Here is a 19,622-nt window from a genome sequence, read left to right on the forward strand (position 1 = left end):
TGGAGTGGCTGTGGCTGGAGGTGTTGAAGCCAAGCCTGGCTGGGGCACTTAGTGCCATGGGCTGGTTGCTTGGGCAGGGCTGGGTGATAGGTTGGGCTGGCTGAGCTTGGAGGTCTCTTCCAGCCTGCTTGATTCTGTGATGATTCTGTGCTGGAGAGAGACCAGTGGAGGGTATGAGGAAAGAGGCCACAGCTCTCAGATCCTTTTGGTTTGGTGGGTGCTGGGAGATGTTAGGAAGGAAGAAGGTAGGGGAGAAGCTGAAATGCTTGTGATTCAGATGACCTTGAGAACATGGGCAGCTCATTTGCCTCTCGTGTTGCTGTAATTGTGAGGACAGCAAACCGCAATCATCTGCTGGATAGCTTCATTTAGTGGTGATGGGGTCAGAGGAGGGAGGTGGGGACCAGCAGCACACCAGCAGAGAGCACTGCCAGTGTGCTGGAGATGGCCCTGTCAGTGTCTTCAGGAGCAAGATGTTATTATGGCAATTTGGTGTCAGGAGACACCTACGAGAGGCAGAAATGCCTGGCGCCAGTTGCTCTGGAAGATGTCATCAGTAGCCAGCTTGGAGGAGGGGACACAACAGGCAGTGCATGCAGATGGGACTTGTTTCTCTCTTTCCTCTGTCCTGTGCCCTCAAGATGCTGCTCAGTGTTCAGGGAGCTCTTCTGACGCACAGCATGAGAGGCAAAGACCTTTCATCTTCTGGGAGGGTGGAAGCAGAGATACTGGGGCTGGTCTGGCTGTCCTCAGGCACTGGGGCTGGTCTGGCTGTCCTCAGGCACTGATCTTGGTCTGGCTGTCCTCAGCACTGGGGCTGGTCTGGCTGTCCTCAGACACTGATCTTGGTCTGGCTGTCCTCAGCACTGGGGCTGGTCTGGCTGTCCTCAGGCACTGATCTTGGTCTGGCTGTCCTCAGGCACTGGGGCTGGTCTGGCTGTCCTCAGGCACTGAGCTTGGTCTGGCTGTCCTCAGGCACTGGGGCTGGTCTGACTGTCCTCAGGCACTGGGACTGGTCTGGCTGTCCTCAGGCACTGGGGCTGGTCTGGCTGTCCTCAGGCACTGGGGCTGGTCTGACTGTCCTCAGGCACTGGGGCTGGTCTGGCTGTCCTCAGGCACTGGGACTGGTCTGACTGTCCTCAGGCACTGGGGCTGGTCTGGCTGTCCTCAGGCACTGGGGCTGGTCTGACTGTCCTCAGGCACTGGGGCTGGTCTGACTGTCCTCAGGCACTGAGCTTGGTCTGGCTGTCCTCAGGCACTGGGGTTGGTCTGGCTGTCCTCAGGCACTGGGGGTGGTCTGACTGTCCTCAGGCACTGAGGTTGGTCTGGCTGTCCTCAGGCACTGATCTTGGTCTGGCTGTCCTCAGCACTGGGGCTGGTCTGGCTGTCCTCAGGCACTGATCTTGGTCTGGCTGTCCTCAGGCACTGGGGCTGGTCTGGCTGTCCTCAGGCACTGAGCTTGGTCTGGCTGTCCTCAGGCACTGGGGCTGGTCTGACTGTCCTCAGGCACTGGGACTGGTCTGGCTGTCCTCAGGCACTGGGGCTGGTCTGGCTGTCCTCAGGCACTGGGGCTGGTCTGGCTGTCCTCAGGCACTGGGACTGGTCTGACTGTCCTCAGGCACTGGGGCTGGTCTGGCTGTCCTCAGGCACTGGGGCTGGTCTGACTGTCCTCAGGCACTGGGGCTGGTCTGACTGTCCTCAGGCACTGAGCTTGGTCTGGCTGTCCTCAGGCACTGGGGTTGGTCTGGCTGTCCTCAGGCACTGGGGGTGGTCTGACTGTCCTCAGGCACTGAGGTTGGTCTGGCTGTCCTCAGGCACTGTAGAGCTCAGCACCTGAAGGGCTCCTACAGGAAGTCTGCAGAGAGACTTCTGCTGAGGGTGTCTAGAGACAGGCCAAGGGGGAATGGTTTGAAGCTGAGGCAGAGAAGGGTTAGAGTGGAGCTGAGGGAGAAGTTCTGCAGCAGGAGGGTGGTGAGAGTCTGGCACAGGCTGCCCAGGGAGGCTGTGGCTGCCTCCTGCCTGGAGGTGCTGAAGGGCAGGTTGGATGAGGCCTTGGACAACAAAGTCTAGTTGAGAGCTGTCCCTGCCCTCGGTGGGCAGGATGGAGGAGATGAGCTCTGAGGTCCCTTCCAAGCTGAGCCACTCTGTGGTTCCCTGGCTCATAGCTACAGCTGTGGATGCAGACATTGGGCTTGGTGCAGCCACTGCCCAGTTAGCCCTGGGGGCTGGGGAATGAGAATCCAATTCCCACAACATCTCCTGTAGGAGGGAGAAAAAAAATGCTGGGGAGAAACTCCTTGGAATTCTTTGGAGGCATCAGAGAGTCACAGGATGGGTTGGAAGGGACCTGAAAGTTCCAAGCCCTTGCCTTGGCCAGGGACACCTCCCAGCAGCCCAGGTTGCTCGAGGCCTCAGTGCTGCTTTCTTGCTGACCCTGTACTCTTTGGAGGTGTTCAAGAAAGCTGTGGCCATGGCACCTTGGGGACCTGGCCTGATGGCCATGGTGGTGTTGGTTGATGGTTGGACTCAGTGATCTTGGAGGGCTTTTCCAACTCCAATCATTCTGTGGTTCAAGCATCATAAAATGGCTTTGGATGGAAGAGACCTCTAAGAGAGGGTGGTTGGAAGAGACTTCTAAGAGAGGCTGGTTAGAAGAGACCTCACTGAGTCCAAGCCTTCCCCAGCACTGCCAAATCACCACCAAACCATATCCCTCAGCACCACAGCCATGCAGCTTTGAAATCCCTCCTGGATGGGGACTCCACCACTGCTCTGGGCAGCCTGGGCCAGGCCTTGAGAACCCTTTGAGGGAAGAAATTGTTCCTCATGTCCAACCTAAGTGTCTCCTGTTCAACCTGAGGCCACTTCCTCTTCTAGCACTCATTACTAGGCAAAAGAGACCAAGTCTCATACCAGTCCATCCTCCATGGTGTCATAGAAGGTTGGAAGGGAACTCAGGGCTAATCTACTGCAACCTCCCCACCATGGGCAGGGTCACCTCTGAGCTTACCTCTGTGTTTCCTGACCTTCATGTGCTGTTTGCAAGCATTTCCAGTCAAGCTCTCCATCAGTTCTGCTTAGAGCTGAGATTTTTTTTCTGGTAGGGTGGAATTTAACCAGAATAAGATCATAGAGTCATAGAATCATTGAATCAACCAGTTTGGAAGAGAGCTCCAAGCTCAGCCAGCCCAACCTAGCACCCAGCCCTGCCCAAGCAACCAGACCATGGCACTAAATGCCCCAGCCAGCCTTGGCTTCAACACCTCCAGGCACAGCCACTCCACCACCATCCTGGGCAGCCCATTCCAATGCCAATCACTCTCTCTGACAACAACTTCCTCCTCACATCCAGCCTAGATCTGCCCTAGCACAGCCTGAGACTGTGTCCCCTTCTTCTGCTGCTGGGTGCCTGGCAGCAGAGCCCAACCCCACCTGGCTACAGCCTCCCTTCAGGGAGCTGCAGACAGCAATGAGCTCTGCCCTGAGCCTCCTCTTCTGCAGGCTGCACCCCCCCAGCTCCCTCAGCCTCTCCTCACAGGGCTGTGCTCCAGGACCCTCCCCAGCCTTGCTGCCCTTGCCTCAACACCTTCCAGCACCTCAACATCTCTCTTGAACTGAGGAGCCCAGAACTGGACCCAGCACTCAAGGTGTGGCCTGAGCAGTGCTGAGCACAGGGGCAGAAGAACCTCCCTTGTCCTGCTGCCCACACTGCTCCTGAGCCAGCCCAGGATGCCATTGGCTCTCTTGGCCACCTCATCTTCAGCTACTATCTATCAGTATCCCCATGTCCCTTTCCTCCTGGCTGCTCTCAGCCCCTCTGTCCCCAGCCTGTAGTGCTGCTTGGGGTTGTTGTGGCCAAAGTGCAGAACTCTGCACCCCTCTTTGACCCTTGGTTTGTTAGCAGTTCTGGCAGTGCTTCTCCAGCTGTTTGCTGTGAGTGGCCATTCACCATCCTAAGAAAAAAACCATCCTGACTGCAGGAGGAAGGTCAGATTTCCATTAAGAATTTGGCTGTTCTGCTCTAAGATTCTCAGTCCCAGGGCTGGGACTCTTGGGAGACAGCTGAGAGAAATGCTTTGGAATTCTGGAGCCCCTGTGACAAGAGGGATGTGGAGATGCTGGACTCTGTCCAGAGAAGGGCCACAAGGATGCTAAGAGGGCATCCTCTGAGGACAGACTGAAAGAATTAGGGCTGTGCAGTCTGAAGAAGAGGAGGCTCCCAGGTGACCTTCTTGTGGCCTTCCAGGATCTGAAGAGGGTTTACAAGAGTGCTGGGGAGGGACTTTTTAGGCTGTCAGGGAGTGACAGGCATGGGGGAATGGAGCAAAGTTGGAGGTGGGGAGAGTGAAGCTGGAGGTGAGGAGGAAGTTGTTCAGCATGAGAGTGGTGAGAGGCTGGAATGGGTTGCCCAGGGAGGTGGTTGAGGCCCCATGGCTTGAGGTGTTTAAGGCCAGGCTGGCTGAGGCTGTGTGCAGCCTGCTCTAGGGTAGGGTGTCCCTGGGCATGGCAGGGGGGTTGGAACTGTCTGATCCTTGTGGTCCCTTCCAGCCCTGACTGATTCTATGATTTCTGACCTGTGTGGAGAGATCCATTCATCCAGGTTTCTTTTGTCTTGCAGTGTTCCCACATTCCAGAGCCTTCCAGAGGAGATACTCAGTAAGCTTGCAGATGTCCTGGAAGAGGTAAGTGCTGCTCATTTGGATGGCTAATGAGTTCAGAGCCTTGGAGCCTTCTGGTGGCACTGCCCAGGCTCTTGTTTTCCAAAAGAACATCTTCCTGACGTTGCTCCCAGGTGTGGTTGGCTGCTCCAGCATGCTGAGAGGAGCTGTGTGAAAAACGGACCCAGGTTTGAACTGGTTGTGGTTGGATTTCCACTCACTTGGAGAGGGACAAGCTGGGACAGTTGGGGCTGGAGAAGAGAAGGCTCCAGGGAGGTCTTAGAGTAGCCTCCCAATACCTAAAGGAAGCTGTAGGAGAGCTGGGGAAGGACTTTTGACAAGTCCTCCAGGCAGAGCTTAGAGCTGCATTTCAGCATCTGCAGGGGAGCTGCAGGCAGACTGGGGAGGGACTGTTCAGAAGGGCCTGTGGGGATAGGCTGAGGGCAATGGTTTGGAATGGAGCAGGGCAGATGTAGGTTGGACAGCAGGAGGGAGTTGTGCCCAGTGAGGGTGGGGAGAGACTGGCACAGGCTGCCCAGGGCTGTACTTGAGGCCATCCCTAGAGACATTGAAGGTCAGCCTGGATGTGTCCCTGTGCAGCCTGCTCTGGTTGGAGCTGTCCCTGCTGCCTGCAGGGGGTTGGACAAGATGCCCTTGGAGAGTCCTTTCCAAATCAAAGCAATCAGTGCCTCTGTGAAGCTTTACCTATAGGCTCTGTGGTCATCTGTTGAACTGTTTCTTCCTCAGCTATCAGGAGTCAGCCAAACCTCAGAACCACAGAGGGAGGGACCTTGTCCAGCTCCATCCCCCTCCATGGGCCAGAGACACCTTCCACTAGCCCAGATTGCTTAGGGCCTTATCCGGCCTGACTTTGAACAGAGAAACACAGAGACCATCCTGTCCAACCTCCCTCCTGTGTGTCCCTCTGCAGTCTGCTCTGGTTGGAGGTGTCCCTGTTGCCTGCAGGGGCTTGGACAAGATGCCCTTCTGGGGGGTCTCTTCCACTCTGCTGAATCTGGGTGTGCAGAAGGGAATCCCCTGGGGCAGTGACGGAGAAGGGAAGGGTATGATAATCCTGTCTGCTCTCAGGTGTGATGGGACACTTGTGCTAGAGGGCAGAGGAGGTCTCAGGGAGAAGAGGCAAAGCAGAGGGGCAATGTAAGAGAGGTTGGGGCACTTGCTGGGCTGGCTGGAGCTGGGCTATGCCTCGCTGCCTGTAAGCAGTACCTCATTAGGGGCAGGCTTTTAATGAGGATGGGCTTTGGAAAAAGCAAAGCCAAGGAAAGGTGATGCCATGGAGAAGCTGATTCATGAGGGTAGAGCAGAGAGGGATGGCATCTGTTGAGATATCTGAAGGGCTGGATTTAGTTGGGCTTTGCCTACCTGGCTGGAACTCATAGATTCACAGATTGGGTTGGAAGAGACTTTCAAGATCAACCAGTTCCAACTCCGTGTCACAGGCAGAGACACCTCCCACCAGCCCAGGTTGCTCAAGGCTTCATGCAGCCTTGCCTTGAACACCTCCAGGCAGGAGCAGCCACAGCCTCCCTGGGCAGCCTGTGCCAGACTCTCGCCACCCTCCTGCTGAAGAACTTCTTCCTCAGCTCCAGTCTAACCCTGCTCTGCCTCAGCTTCAAACCATTCCCCCTTGGCCTGTCTCTAGGACACCCTCAGGACAAGTCCCTCTGCAGCCTTCCTGCAGGATCCCTTCAGTCACTGGCAGCAGCTCTGAGGTCCTCCTGGAGCCTTCTCCTCTGCAGGCTGCACACCCCCAGCTCCCTCAGCCTGTGCTCACAGCAGAGCTGCTCCAGTCCTTGGAGCATCTTTGTGGCCCTGGATGCTGACCCTGTTGTCCCAGGAGCTTCACAGTCATGTGGAGTTGCAAAATTCAGATCATTTCCAGCAAACTTCTCCACCAACATTTTCAGCTCCTAGGGAGCTCTCCAGGCTTTCTGGTTGTTCTCAGCCATGGACCTTCCCCAGGGGAACTGGTAAGTACAGACATTCTGAACCTCTCTCACCTCTCTGCTTCCTTGTCTGCCCAGGAAGACAACTGCAGTCAGGGTTTGCCAGCCCTGCTGGCTGCTGCTCAGCACCCTCCCAGTGAGCCATGACAGGGGCAGGTCAGATGCAGCTGGAGCAAGGGCAGCTCCAGTCAGGGAGGGATTTCAAGGACTCTGGGGTCAATTGTCCAGCACAGGAGGTGCTGGAAGGTGTTTGGAGAAGGGCAGCAAGGCTGGGGAGGGGCTTGGAGCACAGCCCTGTGAGGAGAGGCTGAGGGAGCTGGGGGTGTGCAGCCTGCAGAAGAGGAGGCTCAGGACAGACCTCATTGCTGTCTGCAGCTCCCTGAAGGGAGGCTGTAGCCAGGTGGGGTTGGGCTCTGCTGCCAGACAGCCAGCAACAGAACAAGGGGACATAGCCTCAAGCTGTGGCAGGGCAGGTCTAGGCTGGATGTTGTTAGGAAGTTGTTGTCAGAGAGAGTGATTGGCATTGGAATGGGCTGCTCAGGGAGGTGGTGGAGTTGCTGTGCCTGGAGGTGTTGAAGCCAAGGCTGGCTGGGGCATTTAGTGCCATGGTCTGGGTGACTGGACAGGGCTGGGTGCTAGGTTGGGTTGCATGATCCTAGAAGGCTTTTCCAACCTGCTTGATTCTGTGATTCTGTGAATTAGAATCATAGAATCACCTGAGCTGGAAGGCACCTCCAAAGCTCACCCAGCCCAACCCCCCCTGCACTCAGCAGGGACATCCTCCACTAGAGCAGGTTACCCACAGCCCTGTCCAGCTTCACCTGGAATATCTCCAGGGCTGGGCCCTCAACCACCTCCCTGGGCAACCTGCTGCAGTGTCCCAGCATCCTCATGGCAAAGAACTTGTTTCACCTTGAGCACAGAATCACAGAACACATCCAGTGGGAAGAGGCCTCCAAGCTGATCCAGCCCAACCCAGCAGCCTCCTGGTGCAGAACTTGTTCCTCACATCCCATCTCAATCTGCCCCATCCCAGCTCATGCTGTTGCCCAGTCACAGAGCCATTTAGGTTGGAAGGGACCCTGAGGATCATCAAGCCCTACTCTACAGAGTTCATCCCTAACCCACCTCCCCAGGCAACATGCCAGCCCCCTTGGGTGTGCATGCTCCCAGCTCCATCTCTCAGCCACAGCCCAGTTTGTCTCTCTGTTTTCTGCTAAAGCAAAGGAGGCTGTTCCTGGTGAAATTTGGGGGGGATTAACCTCACTGGGAAGGCTCAGAGCTGCCAGGCTGCTGCTCTGCCCCCTCTGTGTACCTCACTCCCCTCCTCCCCAGGCCAGTGCTGCCCGTCTGGGGCTGAGCGTTTGAGCTGCTGCTTATTGTGTGACTCTCTCTCTGCTGGAGCAGAGAGCACAAATCTCCTTTTGCAAAGCAGCACCAAGTGCCTCCTTGCACATTATTTTTAGTCATGAAACATCTGAATAATTTTCATTTCCTTGGGTGAAAGAAGAGGGGGGGGGGGGGAGAGAGGGATTTGTTTGCAAACTGAAAGGCTGCCTGCAGATGATTAACAACCCAGCTTGAAACTCCTCTCTTTAGTTATTTATTTATTTATCTCCCTCTCTTCCTATTTATTTATTTCTTTATTGATTGGAAATTAAACCCAAGGGAGTTTGGTGCAAGAGTGAAAGCTTTGACCTTTCTTTCCCCCATTTTTGAAGGCTCTGAAAGAAACAGATGAGGATTTAAACTGTATGAGAGTTTAAAGGGGAGGAGGGGAAAGGCTTTTCTTTCTCCTCTCTCTCTCTCTCTCTCTCTCTCTCTCTCTCTCTCTCTCTCTTTTTTTTGTTGTTATCACCAGGCAGCCTTAATCTGTCACCCAAGGAAATGAGGTTTGGTGGTGAGCAGTTCTTCTGGAAGAATCTGTAAAGCCTGAGAGTTATGGCAGCTGGGGACAGTGTGGGCAGTTGATAACAATGAAATACTGCTTTGAGCTTTTTAAGGCAGCTCAAAAGCTTCCAAACAGCCACAGGATAGCTTAAAGCAGCTCAGGTATCAGCCCCTGCCGCCAGCACCTAGGTCCTGTCCCCTCTGCCAGCCCCCAGACTGGGAAGCAGCTCAGCACCAGAGCAGCTTGGGAACCACAGAATGGATTTGGTTGAAGAGGCCACCAAGAGCATCCAAACAGCCACCAACCCAACCCCACCATGGACACCAAACCATGGCCCCAGGTGCCATGGCCACACCTTTCTTGAACACCTCCAGGCGTGGGGACTCCACCACCTCCCTGGGCAGCCTGTGCCAGTCCCTGACCACTCTTTCAGCAAATAATTTATTCCTCCTCTACCAACCTAACCCTCCCCTGGCACAATTTCAGCCCATTTCCTCTCCTTCTTTCACCTCAGCCTAGGGAGCAGAGCCCAACACCAACCTCACCACAGCCTCCTCTCAGGGAGCTGTAGAGAGCAAGGAGCTCTGCCCTCAGCCTCCTCTTCTCCACACTGCACACCCCCAGCTCCCTCAGATGCTCCTCCCCAGCCCTCTTCTCCAACTTTATTGCCCTGCTCCAGACCCTTGATGCCCTTCTTGGGGTCAGAAGCCCAAAACTGAGCTCGGGATTTCAGGTGTGACCTCAGCAGTGCCCAGTCCAGGGGCACAATCCACCACCACCAAGCAGCAGAGGATGCCCCTTCCTAGCTCCAAAATCCCTTCTGGGAGCTGTAGAGAGCAAGGACCCTGCCCTGCTCCTGCTGCCCACACTATTGCTGATCCAGGCCAGGATGCTGGTGGGCTTCTTGCCCAGATGGGCACACTGCTGGCTCATCTTCAGCTGCTGCCAACCAGCACTCCCAGGTTCTTTTCTGTTGGGCAGTTTCCAGCCACTGGAGTTGGAGAACACTTTAGAACCTGGAGCCTCCCTGGGGTTGTTGTGACCCATCACTTGTCTGTGTTGATGCTCATCTCATTGAGCTCAGCCCATGGACCCAGCCTGGCCAGAGCCCTCTGCAGAGCCTCCCACTCCTCCAGCAGAATAACACAATGGCCAAGAAGAATCCATTTGACAGAGCTAAGGTTTGTCATTATCCATGCAGAAAGGACTCCACACTGCTTAGGTACCCACACTGAAACTCCTTTTGTTGGGTGCTGTGGCCCAAGCTTCTGCTCACGTCTCCAGGGATTAGTGAGCTAAATCCCAAGCAGCAGAGGAGCATCAGGAACTCAGGATTTAGAAATGCTGGAGCCAGCAACCCCAGTGAGACCTTACTGCACCCCACTGCTGGGTATGGAGAGCTGCACAGCTTTGAGAGCACAGCGTGTGAGTGGCTGGCACAGCACTGGGAGCAGAGCCTGACACCCCTCAGGCTGTGCTGCCATCCAGCCAGACCTGGGCAGGCTGCAGAGCTGGGCACAGGCAACCTCATGGAGTTCAGCAAGGGCAAGGGTAGGATCCTGCCCCTGGGGAGGGAGAACCTCCTGTGGAGGGGGTCTGCTGGATAGCAGCTCCATGGAAAAGGACTTGGGAATGCTGGGGGACAGCAAGTTCCCCATCAGCCAGCAATGTGCCCTGGTGGCCAAGAAGGCCAATGGGGTGCTGGGGTGCATGGAGTGTGGGCAGCACAGCAAGGGAGATTCTCCTTCCCCTCAACTCTGCCCTGCTAAGGCCACATCTGGAATAGCATGTCCCCTCCTAGGCTCCCCAGTTCAAGGACAGAGACTTGCTGGAGAGGGCACAGCAAAGAAATCCAAAGCTGCTGAGGGGCCTGGAGCAGCTCTGTGAGCAGCAAAGGCTGAGAGCCCTGGGGCTGAGAGCCTGCAGAAGAGCAGCCCCAGAGGGCAGCTGAGCAATGCTCAGCAAGAGCTAAAGGAGCTGTGGGGGGCAGGAGGCTGGGGCCAGGCTCTTGTCAGTGGTGCCCAGGGCCAGGCCAAGGGGCAGTGGGCACAAACTTGACCATTCATTCTACATAGCATGAGAAACTTCTTCCATTTAATGGTGATGGAGCCCTCAGCAGGCTGCCCAGAGAGGTTGTGGGGTCTTCTTTGGAGACACTTTAAACCCACCTGGGCATGCCCCTGTTTGAGCTTCTCTAGGAGCCCCTGCTTTAGCAGTGGGGTTGGACTGAATCACAGAATCATAGAATCAGTCAGGGTTGGAAGGGACCACAAGGATCAGCCAGTTCCAACCCCCTGCCATGCCCAGGGACACCCTACCCTAGAGCAGGCTGCACACAGCCTCAGCCAGCCTGGCCTTAAACACCTCCAGCCATGGGGCCTCAACCACCTCCCTGGGCAACCTATTCCAGCCTCTTACCATTCTCCTGCTCAACAACTTCCTCCTCACCTCCAGCCTGACTGGATGATCTCCAGAGGTCCTTTCCAACCTCCACCAGGCTGGGAGTCTGTGACCATTTCCTCCAACTTCTTCAGCCTTTCTCATCTCCTGCTCCTCTTCCCCTACCTCCAAAGCCCTACAAGGGAGCTGGGACAGATATTCATCTGCACGAGTTCCGTCTAAGGGCAGGGTTCTGCACTTTGGCCACAACAACCCCAAGCAGCACTACAGGCTGGGGACAGAGTGGCTGAGAGCAGCCAGGCAGAGTGGGAGCTGGGGGTGCTGGTAGAGAGGAGCTGAAGAGGAGGCAGCAGTGTGCCCAGGTGGGCAGCAGAGCCAATGGCATCCTGGGCTGGCTCAGGAGCAGTGTGGCCAGCAGGACAAGGGAGGTTCTTCTGCCCCTGTGCTCAGCACTGCTCAGGCCACACCTTGAGTGCTGGGTCCAGTTCTGGGCTCCTCAGTTCAAGAGAGATGCTGAGGTGCTGGAAGGTGTTGAGAGAAGGGCAGCAAGGCTGGGGGGGGGCCTGGAGCACAGCCCTGTGAGGAGAGGCTGAGGGAGCTGGGGGGGTGCAGCCTGCAGAAGAGGAGGCTCAGGGCAGAGCTCATTGCTGTCTGCAGCTACCTGTAGCTGCAGGTGAGGTTGGGCTCTGCTGCCAGGCAAGCAGGGACAGAACAAGGGGACACAGCCTCAAGCTGTGCCAGGGCAGGTCTAGGCTGGATGTGAGGAGGAAGTTGTTGTCAGAGAGAGTGATTGGCATTGGAATGGGCTGCCCAGGGAGGTGGTGGAGTGGCTGTGCCTGGAGGTGTTGAAGCCAAGCCTGGCTGGGGCACTTAGTGCCATGGTCTGGTTGATTGGGCAGGGCTGGGTGCTAGGTTGGACTGGATGATCCTAGAAGGCTTTTCCAACCTGGCTAGTTCTGTGATTCTATGATTCTGTGATCCTTGATGCAGAGGCAGAGCCATCTCCTTCCTTTGACCAGGAGGAGTGGTTTGAGGTGGGAACAATAAAAAAAAGAGGAAAATGCCCTGCAGGCCAGCAGGCAGGAGGAAGAATTTTACATCAAGTGGATAGATCATCAGCAACTGGAAATGTCTCTGAAGAGACAAGGTCAGGCACCCCTCATTATACTTATTGTCACCTGAGATCCTGATTGGAGATAAAAACCTCTCAAGGAGAAAAGCTTTCTGTTTGAATGACCCTCAGGATTGGCCTGAAAGCAGAGATAGCACTGCCTGAAAGACAATGAAGACCAAGGTCAGGGAATCATTGAGCCCTTCTGACTGGAGAGAGCCTTTAAGGTAATCCCTAAGTAAAAACAAATGTCCTAACTAAATAAAAAAGGAAGGAAATTACTTCGTGGAGAGCAGAGCAGATTGAGATTGGATGTGAGGAACAAGTTCTTTGCCATGAGGCTGCTGGAACACTGCAGGGAGGTGGTTGAGGGCCCAGCCCTGGAGATACTCCAGGTGAAGCTGGACAAAGCTTTGGGCAACCTGCTCTAGTGGAGGATGTCCCTGCTGAGTGCAGGGGAGGTTGGGGTGGGTGAGCTTTGGAGGTCCCTTCCAGCTCAGGTGATTCTATGATTCTAATTCACAGAATCACAGAATCAAGCAGGTTGGAAGAGACCTCCAAGCTCAGCCAGCCCAACCTAGCACCCAGCCCTGCCCAAGCAACCAGACCATGGCACTAAGTGCCCCAGCCAGGCTTGGCTTCAACACCTCCAGGCACAGCAACTCCACCACCTCCCTGGGCAGCCCATTCCAATGCCAATCACTCTCTCTGACAACAACTTCCTCCTCACATCCAGCCTAGACCTGCCCTGGCACAGCTTGAGACTGTGTCCCCTTGTTCTGTTGCTGGCTGCCTGGCAGCAGAGCCCAACCCCACCTGGCTACAGCCTCCCTTCAGGGAGCTGCAGACAGCAATGAGCTCTGCCCTGAGCCTTCTCTGCTGCAGGCTGCACACCCCCAGCTCCCTCAGCCTCTCCTCACAGAGCTGTGCTCCAGGACCCTCCCCAGCCTTGCTGTCCTGCTCTGGACACCTTCCAACACCTCCTGTGCTGGACAATTGACCCCAGAGTCCTTGAAATCCCTCTCTGACTGGAGCTGCCTTTGCTCCAGCTGCATCTGACCTGCCTCTGTCATGGCTCCCTGGGAGGGTGCTGAGCAGCAGCCAGCAGGGCTGGCAAACCCTGACTGCAGTTGTCTTCCTGGCAGACAAGGAAGCAGAGAGGTGAGAGAGATTGAGAATGTCTGTACTTACCAGTTCCCCTGGGGAAGGTCCATGGCTGAGTACAACCAGAAAGCTCATCTGATCTCCCCCTCTTGCCATTTGCAAGACAAGTTAAAAGCCCTTCCTAGGTGATCACAGCCATGTTCTGCAGGCAGTATGCTATGCCACAGACAGGCAGATTACCTCTGTGTCTTCCAGGGGGCTCTGGCCAGGCTGGGTGCATGGGATGAGCTCAGTGGGATGAGGTTCAATAAAGCCCAGAGCTGGGTCCTGTACCTGGGTCACAACACGCCCAGGAAGGCTCCAGGCGTGGGGCAGAGTGGCTGGAAACTGCCTAGCAGGAAAGAACCTGGGGATGCTGGTTGGCAGCAGCTGAAGATGAGCCAGCAGTGTGCTCAGGTGGGCAAGAAGGGCACCAGCAGCCTGGCCTGCAGCAGCAATGGTGTGGGCAGCGGGAGCAGGGCAGGGATTGTGCCCCTGTGCTGGGCACTGCTGAGACCACAGCTTGAGTGCTGGGCTCAGTTTTGGGCTCCTGACTCCAAGAAGGTCAATGAGGGTCTGGAGCAGGTGCAGCTCCAGCTCACTCTTTAGGCCCACCTAGCCAGTTCTTAACCTGCTGAACCTATCTAAGCCATGGGCAGCCAGGTTCTCCAGGAGGGTGTGCTGCTGAAGTTGTCAGGGCACAGGGAAGGAGCAAATCCTGCCTGGCCTCTGCAGATGCCCCTCAGGCCTGCAGTCATCTGGTGCCCATCCTGGTTGCCCTGTCCTTCTGCACTGGCAGGAATGAAGAAGTGTTTCTTCACCTGGCAGTTTGTCAGACCTTCCTCTTAGAGAATGATGCAGATGGAGAGAAGTTTTGTGGGTTGGAGAGGGCATCTGCAGCCTGCCTTGAGGTGGAGACCCTCAGTGCCCAAGCAGAGCTAAGGTGCTAGGAGCATAACCGACAAGTTCCTAGGCAGCTCTTCAGACAAGCAGCCAGAAGGAGCTTGGGAGCAGACTCAGGACTTGCATCAGCTGAAGGGTGCAGTGCAACCAGAGCATGTCTTGTGCCTTGGTGTGAGGCTGTGTTTTCACCTGGGAGTGAGCTGGAGGCCAGGAGACCAAGCTACCTGTTCCACTCCACATCTGCAACCCCACTGCAGCAACTTTTTCCCTCTTCCCTCCTCCTGCAAGCTGCCTGTGATCATTTTGATGGTTTCCATGGCCACTCCAACCTGGAGGAAATGAAACCCAGCCAAGCTAAATGAGACAAGGGCTAAACATTTATCTGGTTAATGTGGCTGTAGGTGAGGGAAATAGAGTGCTGCTGGTTCAAATAAAGGGTCTGGAGAGGCAAGGTGTAATCAAGTCCTTGACTCACTGGCTCCTTTTTGCTCTGTTTTATTGCTTTTCTAACAGTGTTTGTAATGTAAGAAAGGCTAAAGGTATCTGGCTTAGCTTCCTGAGGCTTCTAGCAGCCAAGGAGGGATGGTAAATAAGGCCCCAGCAGCAGCCGCTGCCACAGCCCATGGTGGTGTAAGGGCATCATGGAGTGGTTTGAGTTGGGAAGGACCTTTAACGGTCTCAGTGCCACAGCCCATGGTGGTGTAAGGGCATCATGGAGTGGTTTGAGTTGGGAAGGACCTTTAACGGTCTCAGTGCCACAGCCCATGGTGGTGTAAGGGCATCATGGAGTGGTTTGAGTTGGGAAGGACCTTTAACGGTCTCAGTGCCAGAGCCCATGGTGGTGTAAGGGTATCATGGAGTGGTTTGAGATGGGAAGGACCTTTAAAGGTCTCAGTGCCACAGCCCAATGGTGGTGCAGAGGCATCATGGAATGGTTTGAGTTGGGAAGGACCTTTAAAGGTCTCAGTGCCACAGCCCATGGTGGTGTAAGGGCATCATGGAGTGGTTTGAGTTGGGAAGGACCTTTAACGGTCTCAGTGCCACAGCCCATGGTGGTGTAAGGGCATCATGGAGTGGTTTGAGTTGGGAAGGACCTTTAACGGTCTCAGTGCCACAGCCCATGGTGGTGTAAGGGCATCATGGAGTGGTTTGAGTTGGGAAGGACCTTTAACGGTCTCGGTGCCACAGCCCATGGTGGTGTAAGGGCATCATGGAGTGGTTTGAGTTGGGAAGGACCTTTAAAGGTCTCAGTGCCACAGCCCATGGTGGTGCAGAGGCATCATGGAATGGTTTGAGTTGGGAAGGACCTTTAAAGGTCTCAGTGCCACAGCCATGGTGGGGTAAGGGCATCATGGAATGGTTTGAGTTGGGAAGGACCTTTCAAGGTCTCAGTGCCAGAGCCCATGGTGGTGTAAGGTGAGTTGGGAAGGACCTTTGGAGGTCGTCTAGTGCAGACTCCTGCAGTCAGCAGGTTGCTCAGAGCCCTGTCCAATCCCACCTAGAATGTGATGCACACCTCTCTGGGCACCCTGGGCCAACCTCTCTCCACCCTCAGCATCAGAAGCATTTTCCTTCTTTCCAGCCTGAATGTCCCTCTTTCAGTTTCTGTGTGACTGGGGAAAGAAAGCCAAAGACCAGAGCCCTCAGCTGTGCAAGAAGCTGGGTGTGCTGAGCGTGGGGCCCTGTTGAACTTTGCTGTCTTGATTTAACAGGCAAGAAAATACAACTTGGATCAAGAGTGCCATGGTCTGGTTGATTGGCCAGGGCTGGGTTCTAGGTTGGGCTGGCTGAGCTTGGAGGTCTCTTCCAACCTGCTTGATTCTGTGACTCTATGAAAAGCAGCAATATTTGTCCTGAGAGACTTGTTCTCTTCTGAGGAGCTCCTCTTAAGGGCAAGGAGCTGGGGAAGGGTCTGCAGAAGAGGGCTGGGGAGGAGCATCTGAGGGAGCTGGGGGTGTGCAGTGTGGAGAAGAGAAGGCTGAGGGCAGAGCTCATTGCTCTCTACAGCTCCCTGAGAGGAGGCTGGAGCCAGGTGGGGGTTGGGCTCTGCTCCCTGGCCTCAGGTGAGAGGAGGAGGAACTGGCCAGGAGAGGGTTAGGTTGGAGAGAAGGAGAATCTTCTTCACTGAAAGGATTCTCAGTCACTGGCACAGGCTGCCTAGGGAGGTGGTTCAATCCCCATCCCTGAAGGTGTTTCAAAGATGCAGAGATGTGGTGCTGAGTGTCATGGGTTAGCCCCAGCCTTGGCAGAGTTAGAGGATGGATGACCTGAGAGGGCTTTTCTAACAGAAATGGTTTGATGAATGCCAATTTTCCATCCCTGCTTTTTTGCGCTGCTTGGTCGTTAAACTCTGGTTTGAACTGTTGGCATCAGTGGGAACTAATCCCCCTTCACCAAACCCCCTAATCCAGCAAGAGATTACTTTGAGTGCCTTGCAGGAGAGGCAAAATGAATGCTTGGGGTGATGCCACCGAGGAAAAGCTGGAAGGTGGTGGGACAGGACCTCCCCCTTTAGCTTGGGTTGAGGTGGATGGAAGCTTCTGCTTGTTGTAAGGGCCTGGTGAAGCAGGGATTAAATGCAGTGTGTGCTGAGGGGGACCTTAGACCCTGGCTGTGAGTATCTGTGTGCAGCCAAGAGTGCTCCCTCCATGCTGCAGGTGCTGATGCTTTCCATGTGCATCCAGCTCTGGAGCCGCTGGGACAAGAGGGATGTGGAGATGCTGGAGTGTGTCCAGAGCAGGGCCAGGAGGATGCTGAGAGGGCTGCAGCAGCTCTGCTGTGAGCACAGACTGAAAGAGTTGGGGCTGTGCAGTGTGGAGAAGAGGAGGCTCCCAGGTGACCTTCTTGTGGCCTTCCAGGATCTGAAGGGGGCTACAAAAAAGCTGTGGAGGGACTTTTGAGGCTGTGAGGGAGTGCCAGGACTGGGGGGAATGGAGCAGAGATGGAGGTGGGGAGAGTGAGGCTGGAGGTGAGGAGGAAGTTGTTGAGCATGAGAGTGGTGAGAGGCTGGAATGGGTTGCCCAGGGAGGGGGTTGAGGCCCCATGGCTGGAGGTGTTTGAGGCCAGGCTGGCTGAGGCTGTGTGCAGCCTGCTCTAGGGTAGGGTGTCCCTGGGCATGGCAGGGGGTTTGGAACTGGCTGATCCTTGTGGTCCCTTCCAACCCTGACTGATTCTATGGTTCTATGATTCTATCTCTCAAGTCCATCCCAGTGCTGCTCTGCTGGGCACAGCAATCTTTGCCTTATGAGCAGCTTCCCTATTTCTGCCTTCACAACCTCTGCCTGGATGTGCTAAAGGTTTCCTTATGCCATTCTTTAAGGCTCCCTCATCTCTGTGGGCCTCCTTACCCCATCCCTGGGCTGCAAAGGACCTGTCCCCAGAGGTCTTGTGGCCATCAGCATTGAAGCTTGAAGCTCAGGGCTTGAAGCAAAAATTTCTCTCATGTTCCTGATGCAGCCTGTTCCACAACAGGGTCTTGGCTAACTCCACCTTGGCTTGTCCCCACCACAAACAGGACAAGGAACTGTTGGAGAGGGTCCATAGGAGGCCATGGGGATGTCCAGGGGGCTGGAGAGCCATTTTTATAGGGACAGATTTGGGCTGTTAAGGCTGGAGAAGAGAAGGCTCCAGGCAGACCTTAGAGCAGCCTTCCAAGATTTTAAGGGGCTGCAGGAGAGCTGGGGAGGGACTTTGGACAAGGGCTTGGAGTGCCAGGATGAGGGACAATGGCTTTGAGCTGGGAGGGGAGACTGAGAGTGGAGATGGAGAAGAAATTGTTTTGAGATTGGGGAGAGATTGGCACAGGTTGCTCAGGGAGGCTGTGGATCACAGAATGTGATCTGTGATCCACAGCCTCCCTGGAGGTGTTCTCAGTTAGGCTGGAGGAGGCTTTGATCAAGCTGTGCTGGTGGGAGGTGCCCCTGCCTGTGGTGGGGATGAGCTCCCCATTCTGTGATCCTGAAAGCCTTGCTGAGGCAGGGATGGCTTCATTCACCACCCAGTGGGTTTCTCCTGCTTGTTCTCCACAAAACCTGCTTGCTTTTCTGCTCCATCCCCTCCTTCCTGTCAGTTACCCTTTAACTGTGTCTTCTTCAATAGAATCCCCATCAGGAACACCTGTGAAAGCATTTCCCTGCCACCCACTCAGCACAGACATCACTTTCAGGTCTTCTCCAGGTGGGACCTGTTGTGTATTGGCAGTGGGTGCAAGCCATGAGCAGTTCAAACTGGTGGCAGAGGTCTTCAGCCCAGTCAGCTTTGCGGTCAGGGAATGATCTTCTCTTCTGAACTCCTGTTTATGCAGTGCACTTTAGAAGCTCTCCAGAAGCAGCTTATGTTTGTCCTGAAGATTTCTGAGGGGCTCCAGAGGGATCTTTGTCCAGATGCCTCTGCAGGGAGTGGTTTGGGTTTGCCAGCTGCCTTCTCAACAGCATCACCCAGCCCTTCTGGCTTAGAGCACACTCAGCACCACAGAATGGGTTGGGTTGGAAGGGATCTTGAAGATCATCCAGTTCCAACCCCCTTGCCATGGGCACAGACACATTCCAGAAGATTAGGCTGCCAACCTGACCTTGAACACTTCAAGGGATGGGGCAGCTCCCACCTCTATGGGTAACCTGGGCCAGGCTCTCCCCACCCTTAGTGTCCAACATTTCTGCCTTCTCTCCACTCTCAGTCTCCTTTCAGTCCAAACCATCCCCTCTTGTCCTGCCACAGCAAGCCCTGCTCAAAACTCTGTCCCAGACTTTCTCCTAGCCCCTTGAAGCACTGCAAGAACTCCAGAAGCTCTGCCTGGAGCCTTCTCCTCTGCAGGCTGAACAAGCCCAACTCTGCCAGCCTGGCCTCACAGCAGAGCCCTGCCAGCCCTGCCAGCACTGCTGTGGCCTCCTGTGGCCCTGCTCCAACAGGTCCACGTTCTTCTTAGGCTGAGGGTCCCAGAACTGAACCTGCCTTAGGCATCTTTCTCATTAATAATCTCCTCTTGGATGATCAATGAGTATAAAAAGCCACTCCAGCAATGATGTGGTCACCACTGGGGCACGTGGAGAAGGCAGCAGCATGGAACTGCTTTCAGCAGATAAGAAAAAAAGTAAGTCTGGTTGGCAGCAGCTGAAGATGAGCCAGGGTGTGCCCAGGTGGGCAAGAAGGGCACCAGCAGCCTGGCCTGCAGCAGCAATGGTGTGGCCAGCAGGAGCAGGGCAGGGATTGTGCCCCTGTGCTGGGCACTGCTGAGACCACAGCTTGAGTGCTGGGCTCAGTTTTGGGCTCCTGACTGCAAGAAGGACATTGAGGGTCTGGAGCAGGTGCAGAGAAGGACAAGAAAGGTGGGGAAGGGTGTGGAGAAGAGGGCTGGGGAGGAGCATCTGAGAGAGCTGGGGGTGTGCAGTGTGGAGAAGAGGAGGCTGAGGGCAGAGCTCATTGCTCTTTGCAGCTCCCTGAGAGGAGGCTGGAGCCAGGTAGGGGTTGGGCTCTGCTCCCTAGGCTCAGGTGAGAGAAGGAGAGGAACTGGCCTGAAATTGTGCCAGGGGAGGGTTAGGTTGGAGCTGAGG

The 19,622-nt window shown here is 55.3% G+C and overlaps 1 protein-coding gene across 1 annotated transcript in view; it reads left to right on the forward strand.

The window, feature by feature from the left end:
- Positions 1–19,622, forward strand: part of PRKG1 (protein kinase cGMP-dependent 1) — a 439,344-nt gene that overhangs the window by 308,963 nt on the left and 110,759 nt on the right. Inside the window, exon 5 of the mRNA XM_064145000.1 lies at positions 4,619–4,682. Coding sequence (XP_064001070.1) covers positions 4,619–4,682 — 64 coding nt within the window. The remainder of the gene's footprint in view (positions 1–4,618; positions 4,683–19,622) is intronic.

The sequence above is a fragment of the Pogoniulus pusillus genome, chromosome 6, assembly GCF_015220805.1.
Source record: "Pogoniulus pusillus isolate bPogPus1 chromosome 6, bPogPus1.pri, whole genome shotgun sequence".
Lineage (NCBI taxonomy): Eukaryota > Metazoa > Chordata > Aves > Piciformes > Lybiidae > Pogoniulus > Pogoniulus pusillus.